The sequence below is a fragment of the Telmatherina bonti genome (assembly GCF_933228915.1).
Source record: "Telmatherina bonti genome assembly, chromosome: 22".
Classification (NCBI taxonomy): domain Eukaryota; kingdom Metazoa; phylum Chordata; class Actinopteri; order Atheriniformes; family Telmatherinidae; genus Telmatherina; species Telmatherina bonti.
This window is the reverse complement of record NC_136631.1, coordinates 24656784-24680080: the sequence shown is the minus strand read 5'-3', so window position 1 is coordinate 24680080 and position 23297 is coordinate 24656784. Positions and strand designations below refer to the sequence as shown.

Sequence of the window (23297 nt, the reverse complement as noted above, 5' to 3'; positions counted from 1 at the left end):
ACATATTTACTAATTCACTGGCATCAATGGCAGAGCTACGGGAATGGTACGCGGGAACAACGGCAACCCCTTATAATTTGACAGCATCCCACCCCAAGTACCATCCCAACAACTGACAATGAAATTGTAATAAATATTTAGTGCAAACTGACCTTTAGCTCAGATGCCTGAGTGTAAATAAAGCATTTAATGAACTTTTATATGATATTCTACATCAATCCTGCCATGTTCTTGGTTATAATGTAGCATTTATACAGCATTATCTTACAAACTGCCTGGGTGATAATGTTTGTCCATCTAAACTGCAAATAAAGAGGACGAAAAAGATTTAAAACCACCAGATGTGATGACTGCAATGTTAAACTGCCAATAATGCTGAAGAAAACACTGATAAGATTGGCCTAAAAATGAGTTTTTCTTGTTAATAATGAAGTATAAGTATATGTGCAACAGTGATAAAAAGCAATACAGTGTAGGATCATCCTAAATAAACAAATGTAGTTCACAAAAAAATCATTAGTTTGTTACTTTTACAAATCTGGCTTTACTTTTTGCACCACAGGACCAATTTGTTTTAATAATCAGTTACTTATTTTCTGAAACTTTAACATGTTTATTAAAGAAAAGGTCTCTTTTACATATGCCACACTTTTCCTGGTCTGATTATTTACAGAAGGTTTCTAGACCTCCCTGAGTGGCATCAGGTTATAGAGGTGGGCAGATTTCTGGATAAAGAGGTTTGATGTTTCCCCATGAATCTTTTGGAGGAAGTTCACCAGAGTGGAGGACAGCACCCCTAGTGCTCTGATTAACACAGGCACTACTGTTGCCTTCGTCTTTCAGGCTTTCTTCAGCTTTTTCTTGCTCTCTTGGTATTTCTCCAGTTCATTGTGCTCCTTTTGCCTGATATTACTAATGTTTCGGATGACTTCATCAATCTCATCTGCCTGCCTTTGCTGTTCACCTGTAATCACAGTGAGCAACCCTTTGTCACACAAAATCCTACAGGATCTTTGCTCTATCAAGCTCCTCCATCTTGGGAGATGTTTCCCATTTTGACCCAGTTTTCTTCAGTCCATATACATACTCTGCACAGATCTTTCTGTACACTATGCCAGCTACTTGGATATGGGGTTCCATGTATTACTTTGCTTCCAGTATTTTACATCCTGCTGTTTGGTGCAAGTCTGGTGTGGTACATTTGGACCTCTTTGGCTCTGGGGTTTAAGATGTGGTGTCATGATTAGTACCACTGTGCTGTTCTTCACCCCCGCCCTCTGAAGCAATTGGTGGCTGTCAAAAACAATGGTCCATCCCAAAACCTTTTTTGAAGAATGAAAGCTAAGGAGATCCCTATCTATTCATCAGTTTTTTTTCTGTTGGTAAAGTTGCAGAAATGCTTATATTTTGTATAACATTACGAAACAATTCAAAGAAATCTCTGTAAAACTGGATGGAAACCATCTTTAAAAGGCCTTTGATCGTTGGGCCCTCAAGCAACAAAGCAATAAAAACAAGAACACTCTGTTATCGAACACAGTTGCTGCCACCACAAATGTAAGTTGTTGCTGTACAATACACACACAAAGAAAAGACATCTAAATCATATCTGGAAACTCGTCAGTCGTCTTTGAACACAAGTTTTGTTTAGATTGTGTTAAGTAGAACATTGAATTTCTAAAATGTTTTTTTCCTGAATGATATTTTGCTTTCTGAGCAGCAAATGCTGACATGGCGAGTATGTATTTTTCAGGGAAAGCTTTACTTGTCTCAGCAACAAAACACCAAAACACATCTTGCTTGTTTCATAACAGCATGACTGAAGTAAAACAAGTCCAGTTCCTGAACAGCTCAGACCTGTCAGCAACTGAAAAACATTCGGTTAAATCATCCAGTGAATCATAGGATGCACCAAAACTAAATGGGAATACAGCTTACCCTGAAATCTTCACAAGCACTGTGAAAAGAGCTTTTATTCAGATAATTATTCTGAGAGGTTATTTGTAAGTTTCTGAGGTCACTTCAGGTTAAATCTGCCTGGTTCCTACGTGCTTTAACACCCTTCCCACACCAGCAACGATGACGCCCTCTGGCTGTGTTTCACTGGTGAGCCTTGCCAAACCCCCAGCCGAAATGTGCCATAAAGACACACTACACCACAGTCAGGTGCTGTGCCTATAGAGTCACTGGAGCACAAATAAGATGTTGATAGCCGGCCTACAACTAACTAACAAAAAAAAAAAAAAAAAAAAAAAAAAAAAATAGAAAAGAAGAACAAATAAAAAAAGGCCTGTGGACACTGGAGCCTTCACAGGATAAGATTGCATGGTTGGTATCAAGTCATTCTGTGGTTCACCTTAGACGCTATTATCAAAGGTGTCAGTTTAAAGGCTTGGTTGCTTGCTCATGCATATTCATAAGTCTTACCTAAATATCATCATGCATCTATGCATTAATGATTCACTGAACAGCTCCTTTTTATGGCCAACATATTGGATGTTTTGTCTCTGAGATACTCTAATGAAAAGAAGTATTATACCTCATTGTTTTCATCCTTTATCAAACCAGAGAAGAAAGATGTGATGTTTGGTGGCTGATGTCAACTTTAGTGTTTCAAGCTGAGTGTGATGACAAGGCCTCTCAGACGATGAGGAGCAAGTACACTGCCCTGTGTGGCAGCTGGTAACTTTGCACGATTGTTGACATGGTTACCGGCTGTCCTGGAGGAAGTATGGCATCTCCTAACCCCTCTGAGCCGCGACCGAATCATGTAATTAAGGGCAGAATCCCTCAACACAGCAGGCAGGTTGATGTCATTGAGACTATTGGTGCTTCCTGTAAAGCAGAGATGGAAATTATTTATTTGTTGCAGTTCAGGGTAAAAAAAAGGAAATAAAATAAAGTTAAGCTCAGTTTTCTGTTAGACACAGGTATATAGGTTCTGAACTCATGCAGACATGTATCCATGGATCTAGTCTGTTTTAACTTCTACACTAAGTGTATAATATGAAGATTTTTCTAAATTTTTAAAACAATTATAACTTCTTCTCTTGTTATTACAACTTGCAAAACCATTTTTTTTTTGTTGTGAACATTGATACCTTCTCTTAATGAGGGTGTCACATGCAACAGTGACTAGGTCGCATAAATCATTTACAGCCTTGTCTCATCGGATACCAGCAACTTTAGACTTTGACGTATGGCTTACAGACTAGGCTGGATGTGTAATTGATGAGATGATGAGAGGCTGCTTTGAATAGAATTTGACAAACCATACATGACTTTATAGATGTTTTTAACTAAAGTCATTTACCTTTTTTCTCTCAGTTTGTTTTTCCTATACAGACGCATCTCACTCTGGTCTTCTTATTGGATGCTCATTCTTTAAAGTAAACAATTTAATCAGAAAATATAAATAATACTTGAATGACTCAAAATGAGGTCAGTTTATGACCTCAGTTTATGACCAAATCTAATTGGATTAGATTTGAAACTCAAAGCATTGCTTTCATTCTGAGATAAAAGACAGTGTGTTTGTCTCAAGATGGAGTTGGAAGCAAAACCCTGTTAATGATTAAAAGGAAGCATTCTTCCAACTTGGCTGGGCCAACATTTTGTTTACTTCCATGAAATCCTATCACTGGTAACATGGCAACATATTGACTACTTCATTTTGAAGCTTTTCCAGAAGTTTTGTTTTATACAACATATAAACCCTGTTTAAGGGTGTCAAAAACCTCATTTGGTTGTCATAATCAATGATAATTAGACTATTTTCATTCTGAATAATGTAAAATGACAAATAATAGTCACATTAAATTTGATTTTCACATTATTGGTTTCATGTAGTTTGTAGGATTTAGGGCTTCTGAGGATTGCTAGACTCTGTTCAGAGTGACGTGCCTAGTTATAGTTACCAGTCTCGGGTTCAACACTCATGCACTATTCATTGGCATATCACATCACTCCTGCCCAACTTCAGACTTGGACAAACCCAATTCTTTTCTGACCAACATAACTTTGAAGTCTTATTCTCTGTGAAGCGTAAATGTAAAAAATGTTCATGTAGCGTCTGTCACGTTTTCAGCAGGATCAAGCTAAGCTCAGGGTGTGTTTTCTTCAAAGGAAATATCTTGGAGCTGTTTTGAGAGAGGAGACAAAAGAATCCCTTTCTTGTATGGTATGTATCAGGAGATCATTTTAATTTACTTCTGAAAAGTAAAGATCAGATGTTATGTCCAACTTTGGCATGTAGGCCGCAACGTTTTGCAGTGTACATGAAAGACTTTCTTTGAGGAGGGACTTTTTGATGACTAATATTGGTTTTGTTGTGTTGTCAGGCAGAAATTTTTCTGTCTTGGATACTGAGAGAAAATCTAGTATTGTGCATTATCTCCGTTTGTAATAGCATGTACTTTGATTACTCTAAGAATTATCAGAAAGGTTTATATTTGTGCAACATGCAGCCAATTTGGTGTGTCATTATTTCTTCATAGAAGATATGCTTTGATTTGCTTTATATTCTGGGTTTTTTTTCCCTTCTTTTTAGTAATAAGAATATTACTGTGTTGATGCTAGAAATGTTAATCAGACCTGATCATATCCAAAGAAATATTAACTTGATGCATTAAGACTGAAGAAAAAGCACTTTGTTGATTAGTTTCTGCAGATTATCTGATCCAAGTGTATTATTTTTCCCATTGTATGTGAAATCTATCCTCACCAATTGATGTATTAAGGTCAGGTGATTTAAATAATTGAAAGACCTGTTCAAAGGCTACACTGAGGTGTGGTAGCACGCTGCCAACTCTCATAAGCAGAATTTTTATATCTTAATTTTGTGATGATACATGTACTTTGGCACTGAATAGGTTTGCACTGAATGTTTTAAATGCTGTTTGGGATCAGTGGTTGCTTTTGAGCAAAAATGTCTTTTTACATTGAAGAAAAGAGTTTCTGGAAATGACAGTAATGTGCAAAAATGATTAGTTACTTGCTTTAGCTTTTGATTAGTAAACATCAGTTGGTACAGTCTTATTGAATGTCAGGTTTGTATCTGTTCCCTATAAAACACTTTGAATTTCTCTCACAGAGCACACAAAGGATTGTTTTAAACCATGAAGCGTAGTAAGCACCGCGGACCGAAGGAGGACAGAAATGGAGGTATCTGCTTAGATTGATTCCATTCAGGTCAAAGGAGTAAAAAGGTCGGGGCTATTGCATGACACCTTTTGATTAATCCCAGTCAGGCAGCTTTCGCCATCTGAAAACATTGTTTTTTACCAAACAAGCTGAAAATGTTCTCTTAAAAATTTAATGCAGCCATATATTTGTGTAACTTTCTACACTCCCACTGACTTATCCAGCTGTAGATCCTGATCCATTCACTGAAAGAATCATATAAGTGTTTGTGTGTTTACATGACTCATGTCATGCACTCCCAACTGTGTTGGATTAAATTTTCACATGGTGAATTTGAGAATAATTTTGTCTCATAAAAGACACTGTTGTCCTGGACTTGTTGCTGGTTAAGTACGTGTTAACTCTGAAGTGTCACCATTGATAGTTTTATATTTACCAGAATTTTTCCACATAGTTAGTCTTCTATATAATCTTTAGATGAACCAGCCATTTTGGAGACAGAGAACTTGGATCGCCAAGCCATGTTCATGGGAGGAGGCCCAGATCCCGATACCATCTCCCTGGCTTCAGTCACAGCTGTCACCACCAATGTATCCAATAAGAGGCGAGTTCACCTTCTTTTTTTAAAAAATAAATATTTCTGACATTTTCTGTGTGGTTTTTTTTTATTTTTCTCACATTTTTTAAATTTTTTCACATTTTTTTGTATAGATCAAAGCCAGACATCAAAATGGAGCCCAGCTCTGGGAGACCAGTAGATTACCAGGTAAAGCAACATCATTGTAGAGAATATTAGAAGCATTAAGGTTGATTTAATGAAGCCAATCAACTCTTAAATTACTTTCAGGTCAGCGTGACTGTGATTGAAGCCAGACAGCTGGTGGGACTGAACATGGATCCAATGGTCTGCGTGGAGATCGGAGAAGATAAAAAGTACACCTCGATGAAGGAATCAACCAACTGCCCTTACTACAATGAAGTCAGTCATCAACACATTAATGCTAAATTTGGAAGAATTGAACATTTATATGCTAAAAATAACATTTCAACATTTCTTTTTCCCAGTATTTTGTATTTGACTTTCACGTTCCTCCAGATGTGATGTTTGACAAAATCTTGAAACTATCTGTAAGTAATTCATTTCTTTTCCCAACAATCTTAATTAAGCAAATTGCTCATTTTTCCACAAGGCCAGTGCATTTAAAGTAGCTTGTCGTGCTAAACTTTCCTTTAGGTAATTCACTCCAAAAATCTCCTGCGTAGTGGAACGCTGGTTGGAAGTTTCAAACTGGACGTTGGCACAATCTACTCCCAGCCAGGTAAGCTAACAAGAAACATCAACTTTGCTGTTCTTACTTTACATCAGCTACTTTTATATAAAATGATTCTTCCATATGTTGCAGATCATCAGTTTTACCACAAATGGGCTCTGTTGTCGGATCCCGACGACATCACAGCTGGGGGAAAAGGTTATGTCAAATGTGATGTTGCAGTTGTGGCTAAAGGCGACACAATAAAAACTCCACACAAGTCCAGTGAATCTGATGAAGATGATATAGAAGGGTATATTAACTTCCTTCGGCACATACGGCACTGCCATATGTTGATTCACAGGAATTTCATTTAAACATTTTTTCTGGCAAGTGATTGAAAAACTAAATATTTTTTTTGTGCTAGCAATCTTTTGCTGCCAGAAGGCGTGCCTGCAGAGCGACAGTGGGCTCGCTATTACCTGAAGATCTACAGAGCAGAAGGGCTCCCCAGGATGAACACCAGCATCATGGCGAATGTCAAAAAGGCCTTCATAGGGGAAAACAAGGACCTGGTCGATCCTTATGTACAAGTCCAATTTGCTGGGCAGAAAGTGAGTGTGTTTAAGTACCGTGTTCATCTTTGATGAGGATTCATGACACTCACATTTGATTGTTATTGTGCCATTTTAGGGGAAAACATCAGTTCAGAAGAGCTGCTATGAGCCCATCTGGAATGAGCAGATCGTTTTCACTGAGATGTTTCCACCACTGTGCAAACGCATGAAGATCCAGATCCGTGACTCCGATAAAGTGAATGATGTTGCAATAGGAACACACTTCTTGGATCTCAGGAAAATTTCCAATGATGGGGACAAAGGTGATCCATCATTTAGTGTTTAATAAAACTGTGTCTTCAGAGTTATATAGCTCACAGATAGTTAAGTGGGTGAGATAGACATGTGATGTGAATCCATTTACAACCATCTTTTCTGCTCAGACTGACCCCATTATGTAAAAACAAAATTTGAGGCAGGTTTCTGTCTTTAATATCCACATTTATTCCTCATTCTTCAGGCTTCCTTCCCACGCTGGGACCAGCCTGGGTGAACATGTACGGCTCCACTCGCACCTACACCCTAATGGATGAGTACCAAGAGCTGAACGAAGGTCTTGGAGAGGGGGTGTCATTCAGAGCCCGTCTGCTCATCAGCCTGGGTGTAGAGATCCTGGACACCTCCTCACCTGAAATTACCTGCTCCACAGAGGTGCAGCTGGAGGGAGTGCCCAACATCTCAGAGGTGGGTCCCTGCCCAGATGGGCAGCCATGTGGAACAAATCAGTCATTCTTCTTCTGAAAGGTCATTGTGCTGGGATTATAGTAAATTATTAATAGTCCTTATTTAGCCTACCTGGTGCATTATTGAAAGCTGTTTACAGAGATGTGGCTTCTTTTTGTTAGCGGTCAATGTAAGGCTCCCCAGTCATGACATGTTCTCAAAGTTGGTTAATATTTTAAAAATCAGGCTGATTTAAATAGTTTTTTAAGCTTTTATACTGGGAAGAAAAGAAGGATGTCCTTTTATGTAACACTTGTTTTTTCAACAGAGTGCTACTGGGAAGGTTGAGGAGTTTTTTCTCTTTGGCTCTTTCCTGGAAGCCACGATGATTGACAGAAAAATTGGTGACAAGCCAATCAACTTTGAAGTCACCATAGGTATGAGCAGGATTTTATAAGATAATAAAAATGTACAGTTCTAAGTCAGTAATAACCATGCTGATGTTACTAGGTTACTATGGAAATGAGATTGATGGGGTTATCCAACCAAAAACAAAGGGGAAGAAGGGCGGAGGTGATGGTGACGAAGAGGAAACCGAACTGATCCACAACTCCAGTGAGGAGGAGATGGATGATGATGGAGACCTGACTTCAGTGGCAACTACTCCACCCATGAAACCTGTCATCACCGACCGGTCAGGGCACTAATATCATCCTACACTCATAAAGTGTCGACAAAGTACAAACTCACTTTTTACAAACTGATATGATGCTAATTGTCGTTTTTACTTTGAACAACCAAGCGAACATGTTAACCAAGATAGCAACTGAAAAGCACAACTTTCTACAAAGATAGCTGTCATAAAGTATTCTTACATGATCAATACAATATATATGCCATACTTTAACAATCATTGAAAAATTGAATCCACAGAAACTACTTCCACTTGCCTTATTTTGAGAGGAAGCCATGCATTTACATCAAGAGCTGGTGGCAGGATCAGAGAAGAAGGCTGTACAATGCCAACATTATTGACAACATTGCTGATAAACTGGCAAGTCAAGTACTTTATCAGAAGCTTACTGAATCCCAGTCAATACGAGTACAGTAACAGAGATGAGCTGAGCCAGATGTTCATCTGCTCCCACAGGAAGATGGACTCAATGACGTGCAGGAGATCATCAAAACAGAGAAAACCTACCCTGAACGCAGACTAAGAGGTGTTCTTGAGGAACTCAGCCAAGGTTGCAGGTCTGATGTAACCCTGGTTACAACCATTACATGTGGAAAAAAAGACAAGATACACACACACACACACACATGAAATCTAATCGGTTAATTAAAAAGTTTCCACTGACCAAGCTCCTGTCCTTTCAGTCAGTTTCTATCACTGGCAAATAAGGACCAAAATCAGTCTGGCAGAACCAAACTTGACAGAGAGAGACTGAAGCTGTGTTTGGCAGAAGTGGTAGGTTATCTAAAGCCAGAAATGTTGCATTCTTTTGCTCAATCACATGTATTTCACCCTCTTTCTGAGTGCTGAACTTCTTTCTGGCTGTAGGAGAACATAGGTCAACAAGCCAAGGCCATGAGGTCGCAGGTGAAAAAAAGCACAGTGAGGGACAAACTCAAGCTGTCTCAGAACTTCCTCTCCAAGTTGCGTTTCCTGGCTGATGAAGTAAGAACAACAACATATGTTCATCAAATGTAATATAGTAGCAACTGCAGCTGTCTGTTTCATATGTGGATCATTTTCTCAACCCAGCCTCAGCACAGCGTCCCAGATGTTTTCTTGTGGATGATAAGTAACGGGAAGCGTATTGCTTATGCGCGTGTTCCTTCCAAAGACATCCTTTACTCCAATACAGATGAGGAGAGAGGAAAGGACTGTGGCAAAGTAAAAACAATCTTCCTGAGGGTGAGTTTACATGGGACATAGTCAAACAGTCAGAATGTAATTCATTCTGATCATCCACACTCATATTTGTCATGAAAAATATTTTATTCCATTTGGTCCAACATAGATCCCTGGAAAGAAAGGTTTTGGGCCTGCTGGCTGGACTGTCCAGTCCAAGATAGAGATCTACCTGTGGTTAGGTCTGAACAGGCAACGCAAAGACTACCTGAGCGGCCTGCCCAATGGATTTGAGGAAAACAAGTTGTCCAAAGGACCTGGCCTGCCGTCTTCACCTCCCATCAGCCTCACCTACATGAGTAAGATGTCCTTTCTTGCTTGCTAACTTGGAACATGTTTTCCTTTTGAGAAATCAGATACCTATTGCAGCAATATGTGATGTTTTAGGTATTTATAACATTTTTTTTTTTGCACAAGATAATGTGATACAGTGAATGTTTCTCTGCAGTGAAACAAATCTTCCAGCTGAGGGTTCACATGTACCAGGCCCGGAGCCTGTTTGCTGCAGACAGCACAGGTTTGTCTGATCCATTTGCAAGAGTCTTTTTCTCAACACAAAGCCAAGTTACTGAGGTGAGTTTTTTTTTTTAGGAACTCTTGCAACATTATTCATTTTACAGTTCCTGCATGTTTTAGATTAGGGGTGTCAAACTGCAGTCCTGGAGGGCCGGGATCCTGCAGGTTTTTGTTGTCTCCGTGCTCCAACACACACCTGACCGACACTCAAACAGGTTGACAAGAAGCTGCTGGATCCATTGATTTGAATCAGCTGTTTTGGTGGAGGGAAACAACAAAAACCTGCCGGATTCTGGCCCTCGAGGACTGGGTTCTGACACCCCTGTAATTTAGATGTTTCCTTGCATTACTGTGTCTGATTCAAATTAGCGTATTATTAATGATGAGTTGGGGCAGTGAAACCTGTAAAACCTGCAGGATAGTGGCCCTTGGGGACTGGAAACAGACATCCTTGGCATAGCAGCTTCCAGATCATGTTAAATACTTTGCATTTCTTGCAGGTGCTGGCTGAGACCCTCTGCCCTACATGGGACCAGCTGCTAGTTTTTGAGAACGTGGAGTTGTTTGGAGAAGCCACCGAACTGCGAGATGACCCTCCTATTATAGTGATTGAAATCTATGACCAAGACACAGTGGTGAGGGTTGTTTTCAAATAAAAGTGACTCTTCTCCAGTATTTATTAATGAAAGCAAACACTCTGCCTTATACAGCTCCAAGTTCCAAATAGCAGCTATTTTATGACGCTCCTTCGTCTTCATCGACCTCATTATTAAATAATCTGTCTTGCTTAAAATATGCGATGCATATTCAATATTATGTCATATAGTTGCTTCATTATCATTTATTTTCGAAAGAATGTGTTTTCTGACTGACTATTTTATATTTGCTTCTGACAATAACTCCTTTGTTTTGGATGACCCTTTGGATAAGTAGAGTGTGGATTGGTTTGACGTATGGTAGCAAAACTGTAACGTGTGCAGAGTAGACTGTATTAAAAGGCATGCAAGAGGATAAAGATATGTGCATAAGGACTCTCCACAAACATCTTATCCCTGTTGCATTCCTTTAAAAGAAATTTTGTGTTTTTGTATGTGGCCAATGGGAATTTTGACTTTTTAAAACATATATGCATTTATATATAACCACTAACTGCAAGAAAGATTTAGTGGAATATTTTTCAGAGGCTTTATGTGTAGAGATCTGTTTTGCAGTTCACTGGTTATCATAGGGATCTTGCTTTTGTTTGTTTTGTTTTGTTTTATCTTAATTTCTTTTATTTATTCTGTCTAAGAAACATGTGCATCTTAAGCCATGTTTCTTGCTGTTGATGATTACAATACAATCATAATCTGTAACTTCTTTTGTAATAAAACCATTGTAGAGCATTCTTTTCATCATTTTGTCCAGATTTTATGCTCATTTGTGTGCCAAACTCTTTCAGGGTAAAGCGGACTTCATGGGGAGAACCTTTGCTAAGCCTGTGGTGAAGATGGCTGATGAGCACTACGGCCCCCCACGCTTTCCTCCGCAGCTGGAGTACTATCAGATCTACCGTGGGAACTGTGCTGCAGGAGAAATGCTGGCTGCCTTTGAGCTGCTGCAGGTTAGCTCTCTCTATATACACATGTGAGCGTACATTTCCATCACAGCAATGGTTTCACATCGCTTTGAATCATCTCTTAGATCGGCCCCAATGGAAAAGCTGACCTTCCTCCCATAGATGGTCCTTCAGATATTGACCGTGGTCCAATACTGCCAGTACCACTGGGGATCAGGCCAGTGCTCAGCAAGTACAGGATTGAGGTGAAAACGTCAGACTGATAGAAGAAAATAAGCAATTCTCTTAAGTGAATAAAGTACGTCACAACTAAAAGCTGCTTCGACCCATGTTGTTTCAGGTTTTGTTTTGGGGCTTGAGGGACTTGAAGAGGGTGAATCTTGCCCAAGTGGATCGGCCTCGTGTGGACATTGAATGTGCAGGAAAGGGGGTCCAGTCGGCCCTCATTCCCAACTACAAGAAAAACCCCAACTTCAGCACTCTGGTCAAGTGGTTTGAAGTGGTACTGTCTTACATCTTTGCATTTACGCCACATCCTCATGCAAAGTTGGGCAAATGTTTTTAAAACTTTTAGATAATCATGCTAATAAGCAGACAGACAAACAGGCTTTACCAACCTGAAGGCAAAATTATACCACCCACGCATATTGGAAAACGATCGGAGTAATTCCTGTGAATGAGCAGCATAATTGTCAGAAACTAACTGAACTTTGTGTGTCAGGATTTACCTGAGAACGAGTTGCTCCACCCGCCACTGAACATTAGAGTTGTGGACTGCAGAGCTTTTGGCCGCTACACGTTGGTTGGCTCTACTGCAGTCACCACCCTGCGGAAGTTCATCTACAGAGGACAAGATAAGCAGGCCAACAACTGCTCCACCACAGGTATGACCTCAAACCTGGAGTTATGTTACAAATGAGATGTGTTCAGTCATTTAACTGGAAAGGATTATGTCCAAGTGAAATGTTATGGTTTTCATTATTATTGTGATCAAAGTCACATGTTTGATATATTTGTTTGTCTCTCAGAGGAAATTATTGTTGTCAACATGGAACCGGAACCTGGTTATAAGAAGATGGAAACTGTGGTCAAACTGGACTCTGTAAGTTTCATCATTTAAATAGAATAAAACTCATTTAAATGGTCATTTTCCACCAAAGTCATGGTTTAACTGCACATCCCTGGACAAAAAGCTTTGCATATTACTGAATTAAGATATAAATTATATTTTCTGATTCCTCTCATGTTGTAACTGTCATTCTTCCCCAGTGCTCTGAAGCAGTGGTGAAAGTTGAGGTAAGCAAAGTAGCTGTGGTTGCCTTTCATCTTATTTGTCAAATTCAAGATTTTTCTGAGCCTTACTGATAAAATCTGTGGTAAATGAAAAAGGATGATGACAAAGATGGAAAAGGGAAAAAGAAAAAACGGAAGAAGGGAGACGAGCCTGAAGAGGAGGAACTTGACGAGAGCATGCTGGACTGGTGGTCCAAATATTTTGCCTCCATTGAAACTCTGACTGAGGTGAGTAACAGGAATAAGGATGCAATATGATGGTAGATTAAATTAAACTTTTTATTTATTTTAAACTTCATCCACTCAGATAGCTTTACATTTCTGAGGAAAATAAGTTTTGTTTGGATCTTGATGAGTACAGATGACATATTAACTTCTACTCATCAGGCACTCAAAGCTCAAGAGGCAACTCTCTCAGACTCAGAGGAGAAAGATGACATAGACATCACAGATGGCAGAGGTAAAACCAGATTCAAAATAAGATCTTTTTCTTTAGTTTGAAAGCTTTATATTCATCATTACAACTCCCACTTACTGTCTGACAAAACTAGTCTTCAGCTCTCACTTCTTTTCTCGAAATAACCTCAGACTAGCACACTATGAAATAAAAGATACTTTATTCATCCATATGACATGCAATATTTTGGTTGATGTTAAATCCTGTTGCACTTAACATTCATAAACACACTAACTGTGTCATTATCTTCTGCAGTGCAGTAGTGAACCTTGTGGACTTCTTCGAGCAAGAATGCGTCCATGTAGATGTTGACATGAATCCAGTTTTCCATTTGCAGGATAAAAGCTTTTCCATTCATATATTTGCATATTAGCTGTATGCAAGCCATGAAAGTTGTCAATAAGAGTGCAGCAAATGAAGGCAATACTATAGCTCATTCCAGTCACTTTATAGGCATTCATTTCAACGGTATCATCATAGGACAAATTTAATTTATATTTATTGTCTACTACGATTTCCAAAAAGAGTTCTTTTAAGCAGATGCAGAATATGATTGTTTTTTGGGTTTTTTTTTGGAATTTGTACCGCTTTGCTAAGAAGAAATGGCTTGACTTTTAGTTATAATGGGATACAAGTGAAATTGTTCAATTTCAGTGAGATTCACAAAGATCACACAGCTTCCTGCCCAGAAGATCCTGCATCACCATGTATACACACTCTACTGCATACCTCAGTTGTATACAGTTCAGTGGTATGCTTGCTGTATGACTGTAAAATCTGGTTTTGGCAACTTTCATGGGGAATTCATGTCGTGAGCGCTCTGCTTCTGTGCCCCCTTCCACTTTGTCCTCACTGCTGACCTGCACTCAGATATCAAACCTGATGACTTTCCTGTAAAAGGCACCAAGAAAGGAAAAGGAAAGAAGAAGAAGCAGTCGGTCGATCCGTTTGAGAGGAAAAAGCCAAAGCTGGATGAGCTGAAGGTAACTGATGACTACATATGTTGGTTACACACAGTCATTCATGTGGTTGTGTGAGCAGAGATCCACATTCATAGAAAAAACACACAAGACGTTGAAGAAAAACTCTTTTGTGTTCATGATCAAGGTGTATCCAAAGGAACTGGAGAGTGAATTTGACAACTTTGAAGACTGGCTGCATACTTTTTTTCTATTCAGAGGAAAGGGTGGGGATGATGATGACCAAAATGTAACAGATGAAGACAGGATTGTTGGAAAGTTCAAAGTGAGAAATTTGCCAAACAGTCCTTTTCATCCTTTTAGGTAAAATTTTTCTTAAGCATTTTTTTTCACTTTACTCTTTCTTTTGTTTACTTGTATAAATGTAGGGCTCGCTGTGCATGTACAAAGTGTCGGACGATATGCCCAGAGACATGACCTTTGACTCCAACTTGGGAATGTTTCAGAACATTCCACACAATGATCCCATCAATGTACTTGTTCGCATCTATGTCATCAGGGTAAGCCATGTGCTCTGCATATTGTAGCATCTCAATGTGATTTCTTTCTCAGTTAAGGGGATTTTTTGGTGTGATTGTCATAAGTATATTCTGTTTTTGTTTATTTTGGTGTATTTTTTGTAGGCAACTGATCTGCATCCTGCAGACATAAACGGCAAAGCTGACCCTTACATTGCAATCAAACTAGGAAAAACAGAGATCAAAGACAAGGAGAACTACATTTCAAAGCAGCTCAACCCTTTGTTTGGCAAGTAAGTGACCCAAAGGCCGTGTTTCTGCTTAAAGTTTCAATATTATCTGTTCACTTTTACTGTATTCAGTACATTTTACATGAATAAAAGCATATTTCTCTCCTCATCTCAGATCTTTCGACGTGGAGGCCACATTCCCAATGGATTCCACATTAACAGTGTCAATTTATGACTGGGATCTGGTGGGAACCGATGATCTGATTGGAGAAACCAAGCTTGACCTGGAGAACCGCTTCTACAGCAAACACAGAGCCACATGTGGCATCACGTGTAACTACACCATGTAAGAATCAAACCAGAGCTCCTTGCAGCATCGTGGTGGAGACTGTAGGCAAACTGTTGTCAATGATATGATGTGGAATATTTTGTGGTTAAAATTTAAATGTGAACATCATCATATTTGTTTAGTTTTTCCAAAAGGCAGCCAAAATGTGTCAGGTAGACTCTTTTTACAGGATATCAGTGTTAGATGACTGTTTTGGCTGTGTTCGTTCTGTAGCCACGGTTACAATGTGTGGCGGGACCCGATGAAGCCCACACAGATCCTGGCAAAGCTGTGTAAGGATGGCAAACTGGACGGGCCACACTACGGCCCTGGAGGAAGAGTGAAGGTGGAGAACCGTGTCTTCATGGCACCCACTGAGATTGAGGATGAAAATGGTAGTTATTCTTTGATCATGATTACTTACTAGGAGACAAATAGCATTTCTACAAGAAAAAAAGGTTCACAATGGCTGTTTTACTTGCTGTGAAGCAGACTGCCTGCATGTTAAAACTCTGCTAGAGTCGGGCCTTAAAGTAAATCACACATATGCTTGATGGTATTTGTCAGGTTTAAAGAAGAAGACCGATGAGCACCTTGCTCTCAGTGTCCTTACGCACTGGGAGGAAATCCCCAAAGTTGGATGCAAACTGGTCCCGGAGCATGTGGAGACCAGACCATTGCTCCATCCTGACAAACCAGGAATTGAGCAAGTATGTTAAATGCACAAATGTCTTCATTACTTTTATTGTTCATTGGAATCGTAGATTATAGAAATTGATATTCATTTTCTAATATTCATCTGTGTTTAGGGAAGAATTGAGATGTGGGTGGACATGTTCCCCAAAGACATGACAGCACCTGGTCCTGCACTTGATATTGCACCAAGGAAACCAAAGAAGTGTGGCTCTAATCTTTCACTTGGACAATCCTAAGTTTCTTAACGGAGAACCTTGAGAGTTTTTTAAAAGAATGATCAGCTTTACTCACCATGTTTACCAGTATTTGATTCAAACTATGTCCCAACACTTGTTTCTGTGCAGGTTCGAGCTGAGGGTGATCATTTGGAACACAGATGAAGTCGTTCTAGAGGATGACGATATTTTCACTGGCGAGAAGTCCAGCGACATATTTGTGCGAGGGTAATTACATGCTGAAGGTTTCGATTTCTTGATTCTCTATCTCTCTTTTTCTTTTGCCACTTATTTAGACACACAACCAGACCATGGTAAGTTCACAGCAAAAACGAAATCAAGGATCTATTTCTCTCTTTTCCTTCACAGTTGGCTGAAAGGGCAGCAGGAGGACAAACAGGACACTGATGTCCACTATCACTCCATCACTGGAGAGGGCAACTTCAACTGGCGCTTCGTCTACCCTTTTGACTACCTCATGGCTGAGGAGAAGATCGTCATCTCAAAAAAAGAGTCCATGTTTGCCTGGGATGAGACAGAGTACAAGATTCCTGCTCGGCTGAATTTGCAAGTGTGGGATGCAGATCACTTCTCAGCAGATGATTTTCTGGGTATAATAGTCAAACATTAATAACATTCTGGATTATAAGGTTAGATTCTGACAGAGTAGATTCTCTACATTACAGAGAGACTCAGCAAGTGTGATTGTGATATCATCAAGAAAATCAACATCAGGATCAGTACTGTGTAAACAATGTTTTGATGGGTTTTTCATCGACTTCAGTGATTAACGTTTGCTGTCTGTAAACTAGATTTTAAAAAAATGTCTTTGCAGGTGCAATCGAGCTCGACTTGAACCGTTTCCCACGCGGTGCAAAGACTGCCAAGCAATGCACCATCGAAATGGTTACAAATGAAGCAGAGATGCCCATGGTTTCCATCTTCAAACAGAAGCGGATCAAAGGCTGGTGGCCTTTTGTTGCTAGGAATGAGGAAGATGAGTTTGAGCTCACGGTGGGTCACAATAAAGAGTAAACTGAAATGATGGTTAAAAAAAAGGTGGCATAATGCTAATACTAATACTGTAATTTAGTTAATGTAAAAGCTTCTTTGATTGTTTAAAAAAAAATTTTTAAAAGCTCTGATATCAAGGTTTGGAAAGTTTTGGAAATTTCTGACGGATTTAATTTAATTTCTTAAATTAAGATCCCAAATCTTTCAAATTATTTTCAACCCTCTCGCCCCCCTTTAATTTAGTTTAATGTTTAGACATTAGAGAACTCCGAATGGGGGTCCTGAAAGTTTGGCATACCTATAGAGTAGACTGAACTAACAGATTAGGCTACACTATGTTATTCTTACAAGGTATGTCAAACCATCAGCATATCTGACAGAGTTGCAGAGTTTGTACGATGTAAACAAAATGTTAAACATTGCCGTTAGAGAGGAGCTTAACATTTGGTCGATCTTGACATTGGAGCAGAAAAAACCTGCACCAGCATCCCATAAGACACATAAACCCATCACACCATCTCATGCCTTCGAAACTTTCTATTTTTTTTTCTTTTTACTGCTGTTGAAATCTGGTCAAATTGGTCTCTAAACTACCCCATAACCGTTACGAGCTCATCACATGAGCACATGAAGTGTTCATTTCTGCAGACGTGTACAAATGATGCTTCAAGCAAGTACAAAATAAGCAAGGAAGCCACAATAAACACACATACACCTTTTTAAAAACAAGTATATTCTAATCAAAACAAAAAGTGGGAGCTACTTGTGTCTGTACAACAACTCCCACATGTTAATTTGCTTTCAGGTAAAACATGCATGAAGACAGAGCACAAGCTGATTAATATTGACATTATACATTATCCTAGTTGAACAAAAATTATGAAATTTGATCTGTTTTCTGAGATCTTCAGCTGCTTTTGTCCCTACAGGGTAAAGTGGAGGCTGAGCTGCATCTTCTGACAGGGGAGGAGGCTGAGAAAAGCCCGGCTGGAGAGGGTCGCAATGAGCCAGAGCCACTGGAGAAACCCAAGTATGAAAGATGTTTTCCTGTTACCCCAATATCTCTCTGCGGTATTGTCAAGTTTGGGTTTTCTTTTAATTTTTATGGCTTCTGTTTTTACCCTCCTACCTGCACACCACAACTATGTGCATGTATGCAAACACAAGTTTAACAAAAAGTCCAGCTTGATATAAATGTATTAATACTTATTTAAAAAAAAAAAAAAAACGTTCATAAATGAAATACTAAATTTTTTTTAAATCACTTCTAAAAACAGAACATGAACAAGCATAAAAAGTATTTAAAAAATTCTAAATTTGCATAAAAAAACATAATCAGATGCAATTTCATGAACTGAAGAAAGACATTTGTACGAGTGTATTTCAACCAAGCTTTGGACTTAAACCTAGGATCCTCTGTCTTTACATGGTAAGTTGCTGTTTCTTTAAATATTCACGTATCTAGAATCACATTCAGCTTCTCATAATACTGTAAACTTTTCCTGTCTTTGTTTATTGCTCCCTCATTGAAACAGTCATGTCATCTGCATGTACATTTAAATTAGATGATGAAAAAGAGTAATAATAGAATGGCACACAGCGCTTGAAGTGAAGTGTTTTTGAACTTGCACATTTCTGTCCCTCCAGCCGTCCAGACAACAGCCTTCTGTGGTTCCTCACTCCCTTCAAAGCCATAAAACATTTGGTCTGCAACCAGTACAAGTGGCTGACCATCAAGATTGTCACTGCTCTCCTGCTCCTGGCTATGCTGGCTCTTTTCCTCTACAGCATGCCTGGTTACATGGTCAAGAAAATGCTGGGAGCTTGAGATGGTGCTCAGACACTTCTGCAGAAGGTTCCAGCACTTTCACTATAACCAGATGACATCTTCTCTCTTCCGTACTGTCCATCTTCTCTTCCTCTGTAGGCATTACATCTGAATAAAAGCACAAACATAATGAAAACGGCACAGTTAGAGCAACACAAACTCAGCTATTAGATCTTTGGATAAAAGAAATGTTCCGGCAAGTTTAAGACGTGCAACTGAGATTAAACTGAAGAGCAAAAATATGACGCTTGCAGAAATATGAGACAAAATGGGGAAAAAAAGTGATGCAAGGTAAAAAAGAGAGAAAGAAAAGAACTAAGATACTTCTTCATCAGTGCAGTTCTTTGTGGTGTGATTTTAAGGTTGAAAACAGTAAAAAAAAAAAAGCTTATATTAAGATAATTAACCAAAACTGATGAATCCAAAGTCATGTATGATGTAAGAGGACATCAAAAGTCAATGGGATAGTTGTAACCAAAAGCTCTTGAAGAGGGGTAATGATAGTTTCCTGATCAAATCTGAGTGCGTTTCAAGTACTTAGTCTTGTTTCTGTGCCTCTCTGAAAACAAATGTAAAGTAAAGCGGCAATAGAATAGTTAAAAAGTATAAATCTTATTTACGAAAAAAATTATAGGAAAAAAATGTTGCAGATGCTGATTACAAACCACTCACACTTTAAAATCCAACACAACATTCAAAATCGCAAAGTCTCAGATGGAGCATTCATTCATTCATTCATTCATTCATTCATTTGTTCGTTCATTTATTGATTAACTATTTCATTTATTCATTCATTCAGTCCATAAATGACGGGAAAACTCATTATCTTATAAACTTTTGTATTTGGGTGTTATTTATTATGTATATTGTTTACTTTTTTTCTGTTTTCACAAACACACACACACAGCCTTAACTATATATATATATATATATATATATATATATATATATATATATATATATATATATATATATATATATATATGCATCTTTATATCATTGGCAGTTATCAGCAGAATTTTCTCCTAAAAGTGACTCTTTGACTTGAAAAATTATTATTTGACCTAAAATTATATATGTTATAGTTTGAAATGAAGGGTCTGCAGTATTTGGTTTTCCCTTTTATGTGCATGGTCTACAAGCCACCACAACACTAACATGAATATGCCTGTGGAGGTAAGCAGGTGTCCAGGTTGTGTCACTATCGGACTGCTTCCTTCGTAAAGATGACTTTAATTATCTGATTTATTGGCTTCTTTAACGCCTCTCCACATTTCTGTACTCCACCAGCCGTCCAGATGTTGCACTCCTCTGGTTCCTTATCCCTCTCAAAGCTGCAAAACACCTGGTGTGTGACCAGTACAGGTGGCTCACCATCAAGATTTTCACTGCTCTTCTGCTACTGGCCATCTTGGCTCTTTTCCTCTACAACATGCCAGGATACATGGTGAAGAAAATGCTGGGAGCTTGAAAAAGAAAGAAATGAAAGAAAACAGCCAGTTTTGACTTCTCCAATCAGTGTGTGTCAGTAACAATATCTGTTGTTTGTGAATGTTGTAGCAATTACAATTTGATATGATAATATAACTAATGCATTAATAAATGAGTTGTGTAGCAACAGAAGTGCTAATAATGTGGGTGAATCCACTCCTGGTTATTAATGTGTATAAATCTCAGATTTCTAATGATGTAGTGCTAACTTTGCAGTTGTTTCCTGAGGTGCTTTCATTCTTTACATCAAAATCAAAGTCCACTTTTTAAGAATTGAATTAACACCATGACATGTGAGGTTTTACTGACAAAGACTTCAGGATTTTTAGCAGAGTTTGCTTGTGTTGTAATTCCGATTGTCTTGCTTCTGTCTTTGTTTATGATAGGTGAAATTTGTGAATAAAATTACTTATGATCCACTGAGACTTTTTGCTGTTACTTAATTTATATTCATAGATGGCTATATACAAGGCCATGTTGGAAGCTTACCAGTCTTTCAGTACTCTAGACTTGAGTTGTCGATTGTACATCGGATTTTCCTCATCCGAATGGCTAGCAGCGAAGTGTAAGGATATACTCTCTTATCAGTTATCCTAATCTGTCAACCAGCAAAACCTAATCCAGTCTTCCTTACAGAATGAGCTTACCAAGGTACCATGTAACAGCTTAAATAATGCTGAGATTCTTGGAGATTTCAACATCCATGAGGTGACTCTCTGTCATGCATCTGCAGAATCTTTACAGCTCCTTCATTGTCTTGATTTTAAACAACATGTTAATGCTCCTACACACACCAGGAGGGATGTCCTTGATTTGGTTATCCTGGACTGTGACACGACTGAAAATGTCTAGATGTTTGACATGGGTTTGATGGTTTAATTTGAAGTGTCATTGCAAGGACTGTACATCAAGCCACAGCAGCAAATACAGTTTAGGAATCGGAAAAAAAATTTACCCTGATAGCCTGACCACTGACAGAAAAAATCTTTAATCTTAATCTGTTGAGTATTATAACAGTAATGTCCAACAGAGAGACAGGCCCTTCTTAAGAAAAGGTCTGTCTTCATATCCTCTGCTCCACGGTGTACAGAAGAACAATGGAAAATGAAAAGAGCAGGATGTACTCTGAAGTGCAAGTTTTTGGCTTCAGACCTTACAGTCTGCTAATTAGCTTACCAGCTGTGTGTGAATTTTGATCATTACACCCAACAACTCTGTAAACATACATTTTTTCATCCTAAAAATATTGCCAAACTAGCCGGTGAATACCTTTGTCTCCTCCAGGCTGGATCAGTGGAATAGTCTCCTTGTCAGGATTCCTGGCAGGAGCCTCCATTCTCCAGTATATCCAGTCTGTTAGGAAACTTTCAAAAACTTTAAGAGTAGAACATGAGGCTACAGACATCCTAGTGATTTTATTGCTTTTTATATAATTATTTCTTTCAGTGCAGTGGTTTTAAAGTAATTGTTCTGTTTAAAACTTTGTTTGCTTTTATTTTTGTGCAGCATCCTGTTTTACAAATGTAGATTGGTTTGTAACAATAATACAGTTTCTAATAATACGTCTTTTGTAAAAGTTGTTTTTCACCTTGAATGATCTAATTGAAAACACTCCCTGCCAGTTATTCTTTGAAATATTAAATGTGAAGGTTTTCTTTTCTAACAGTTCATATCTTTGTTCCCTTCCAGTCGTCCAGATATTGCACTCCTCTGGTTCCTTATCCCTTTCAAAGCTGCAAAGCACCTGGTGTGTGACCAGTACAGATGGCTGACCATCAAGATTTTGACTGTTCTCCTGCTGCTGGCTATTGTGGCCCTTTTCCTCTATAACATGCCAGGATACATGGTGAAGAAAATGCTGGGAGCTTAAACGATGTGGTGGATTTAACTGTTTTACGCTGTAACACAATCATTTCAGAGTTTTTTGCCACTTGAAAAGACACATACTCAACCTGTGGATTTTTGTTCAACATATATAAATAGTCAAGCTTATTAAAGTTATTGAAGTCCATTACCCTAGTGTAATCACAGTAATTTTTCAATTATTTGACGATGATGACATTGGTAGTTAGTTAATGTAACTGAGTTTATTCTTATTGGTGTGATTGATTGCTGTGAAGCTCCTGCATTGTAAGACTCATAATAAACACAAATATTTATTATTTGTGTGAAGTAATTGGGAAACAAATAAAAAAAATGCTTGTTAACAAAAACCATCATCTACATTTTGTGCAGACTTTAAACATTGATTAAAAAAAAAAAAAAAAAAAAAAAGGAAAGAAGCGGAAAAAAACAGATTTGGAGGATGCGGGCATCGATCCCGCTACCTCTCGCATGCTAAGCGAGCGCTCTACCATTTGAGCTAATCCCCCTGCATGCAGAAGAGGAAGACCTGCACACTTGAGTCTTCAATTGACAGACCATGACACGATTATTTGTTGTGTTCTGCTGACATCTGCTGGTTTTAGTTTAAAATAACGCCCTGCTTCTCCGGCAGATATTTTCCTGAGTCATGTTCAGGCCGCGGTTCTGTCTGAATTAAAGTCCACTTAAAAACTTCGATGCTACAATAAATAAAAGAAAAATGGCTTTGAATTTTTGTTCATACTCATTATTATACACAGAAAAAGTTTTTTTCATCGAGTA

The 23297-nt window shown here is 38.6% G+C and overlaps 1 protein-coding gene across 2 annotated transcripts; it reads left to right on the top strand.

Annotated features, from left to right (window-relative positions):
* Positions 1 to 5117: 5117 nt before the first annotated feature.
* Positions 5118 to 22521, top strand: LOC306772326 (otoferlin-like; the record flags this gene model as incomplete). Of its 2 annotated transcripts, none has more annotated exons than XM_079261756.1 (41): positions 5118 to 5163; positions 5620 to 5746; positions 5854 to 5908; positions 5990 to 6121; positions 6208 to 6270; positions 6377 to 6461; positions 6546 to 6705; positions 6820 to 7006; positions 7086 to 7272; positions 7470 to 7693; positions 8001 to 8109; positions 8183 to 8366; positions 8606 to 8726; positions 8823 to 8923; positions 9050 to 9140; positions 9234 to 9350; positions 9438 to 9590; positions 9697 to 9886; positions 10036 to 10160; positions 10604 to 10738; positions 11545 to 11706; positions 11787 to 11906; positions 12002 to 12163; positions 12383 to 12545; positions 12690 to 12763; positions 12931 to 12957; positions 13051 to 13182; positions 13342 to 13414; positions 14282 to 14394; positions 14519 to 14656; positions 14760 to 14891; positions 15015 to 15142; positions 15255 to 15425; positions 15642 to 15802; positions 15975 to 16117; positions 16217 to 16305; positions 16448 to 16546; positions 16688 to 16929; positions 17154 to 17332; positions 18262 to 18362; positions 22341 to 22521. In XM_079261756.1, the coding sequence occupies 41 exons, from the start codon at positions 5118 to 5120 to the stop codon at positions 22519 to 22521; spliced, it is 5382 nt and encodes a 1793-aa protein (XP_079117882.1). The 2 variants fall into 2 exon arrangements, with proteins under 2 accessions (XP_079117882.1, XP_079117881.1); XM_079261755.1 differs by lacking the exon at positions 22341 to 22521 and adding an exon at positions 20451 to 20631.
* Between the last annotated feature and the right edge of the window lie 776 nt (positions 22522 to 23297).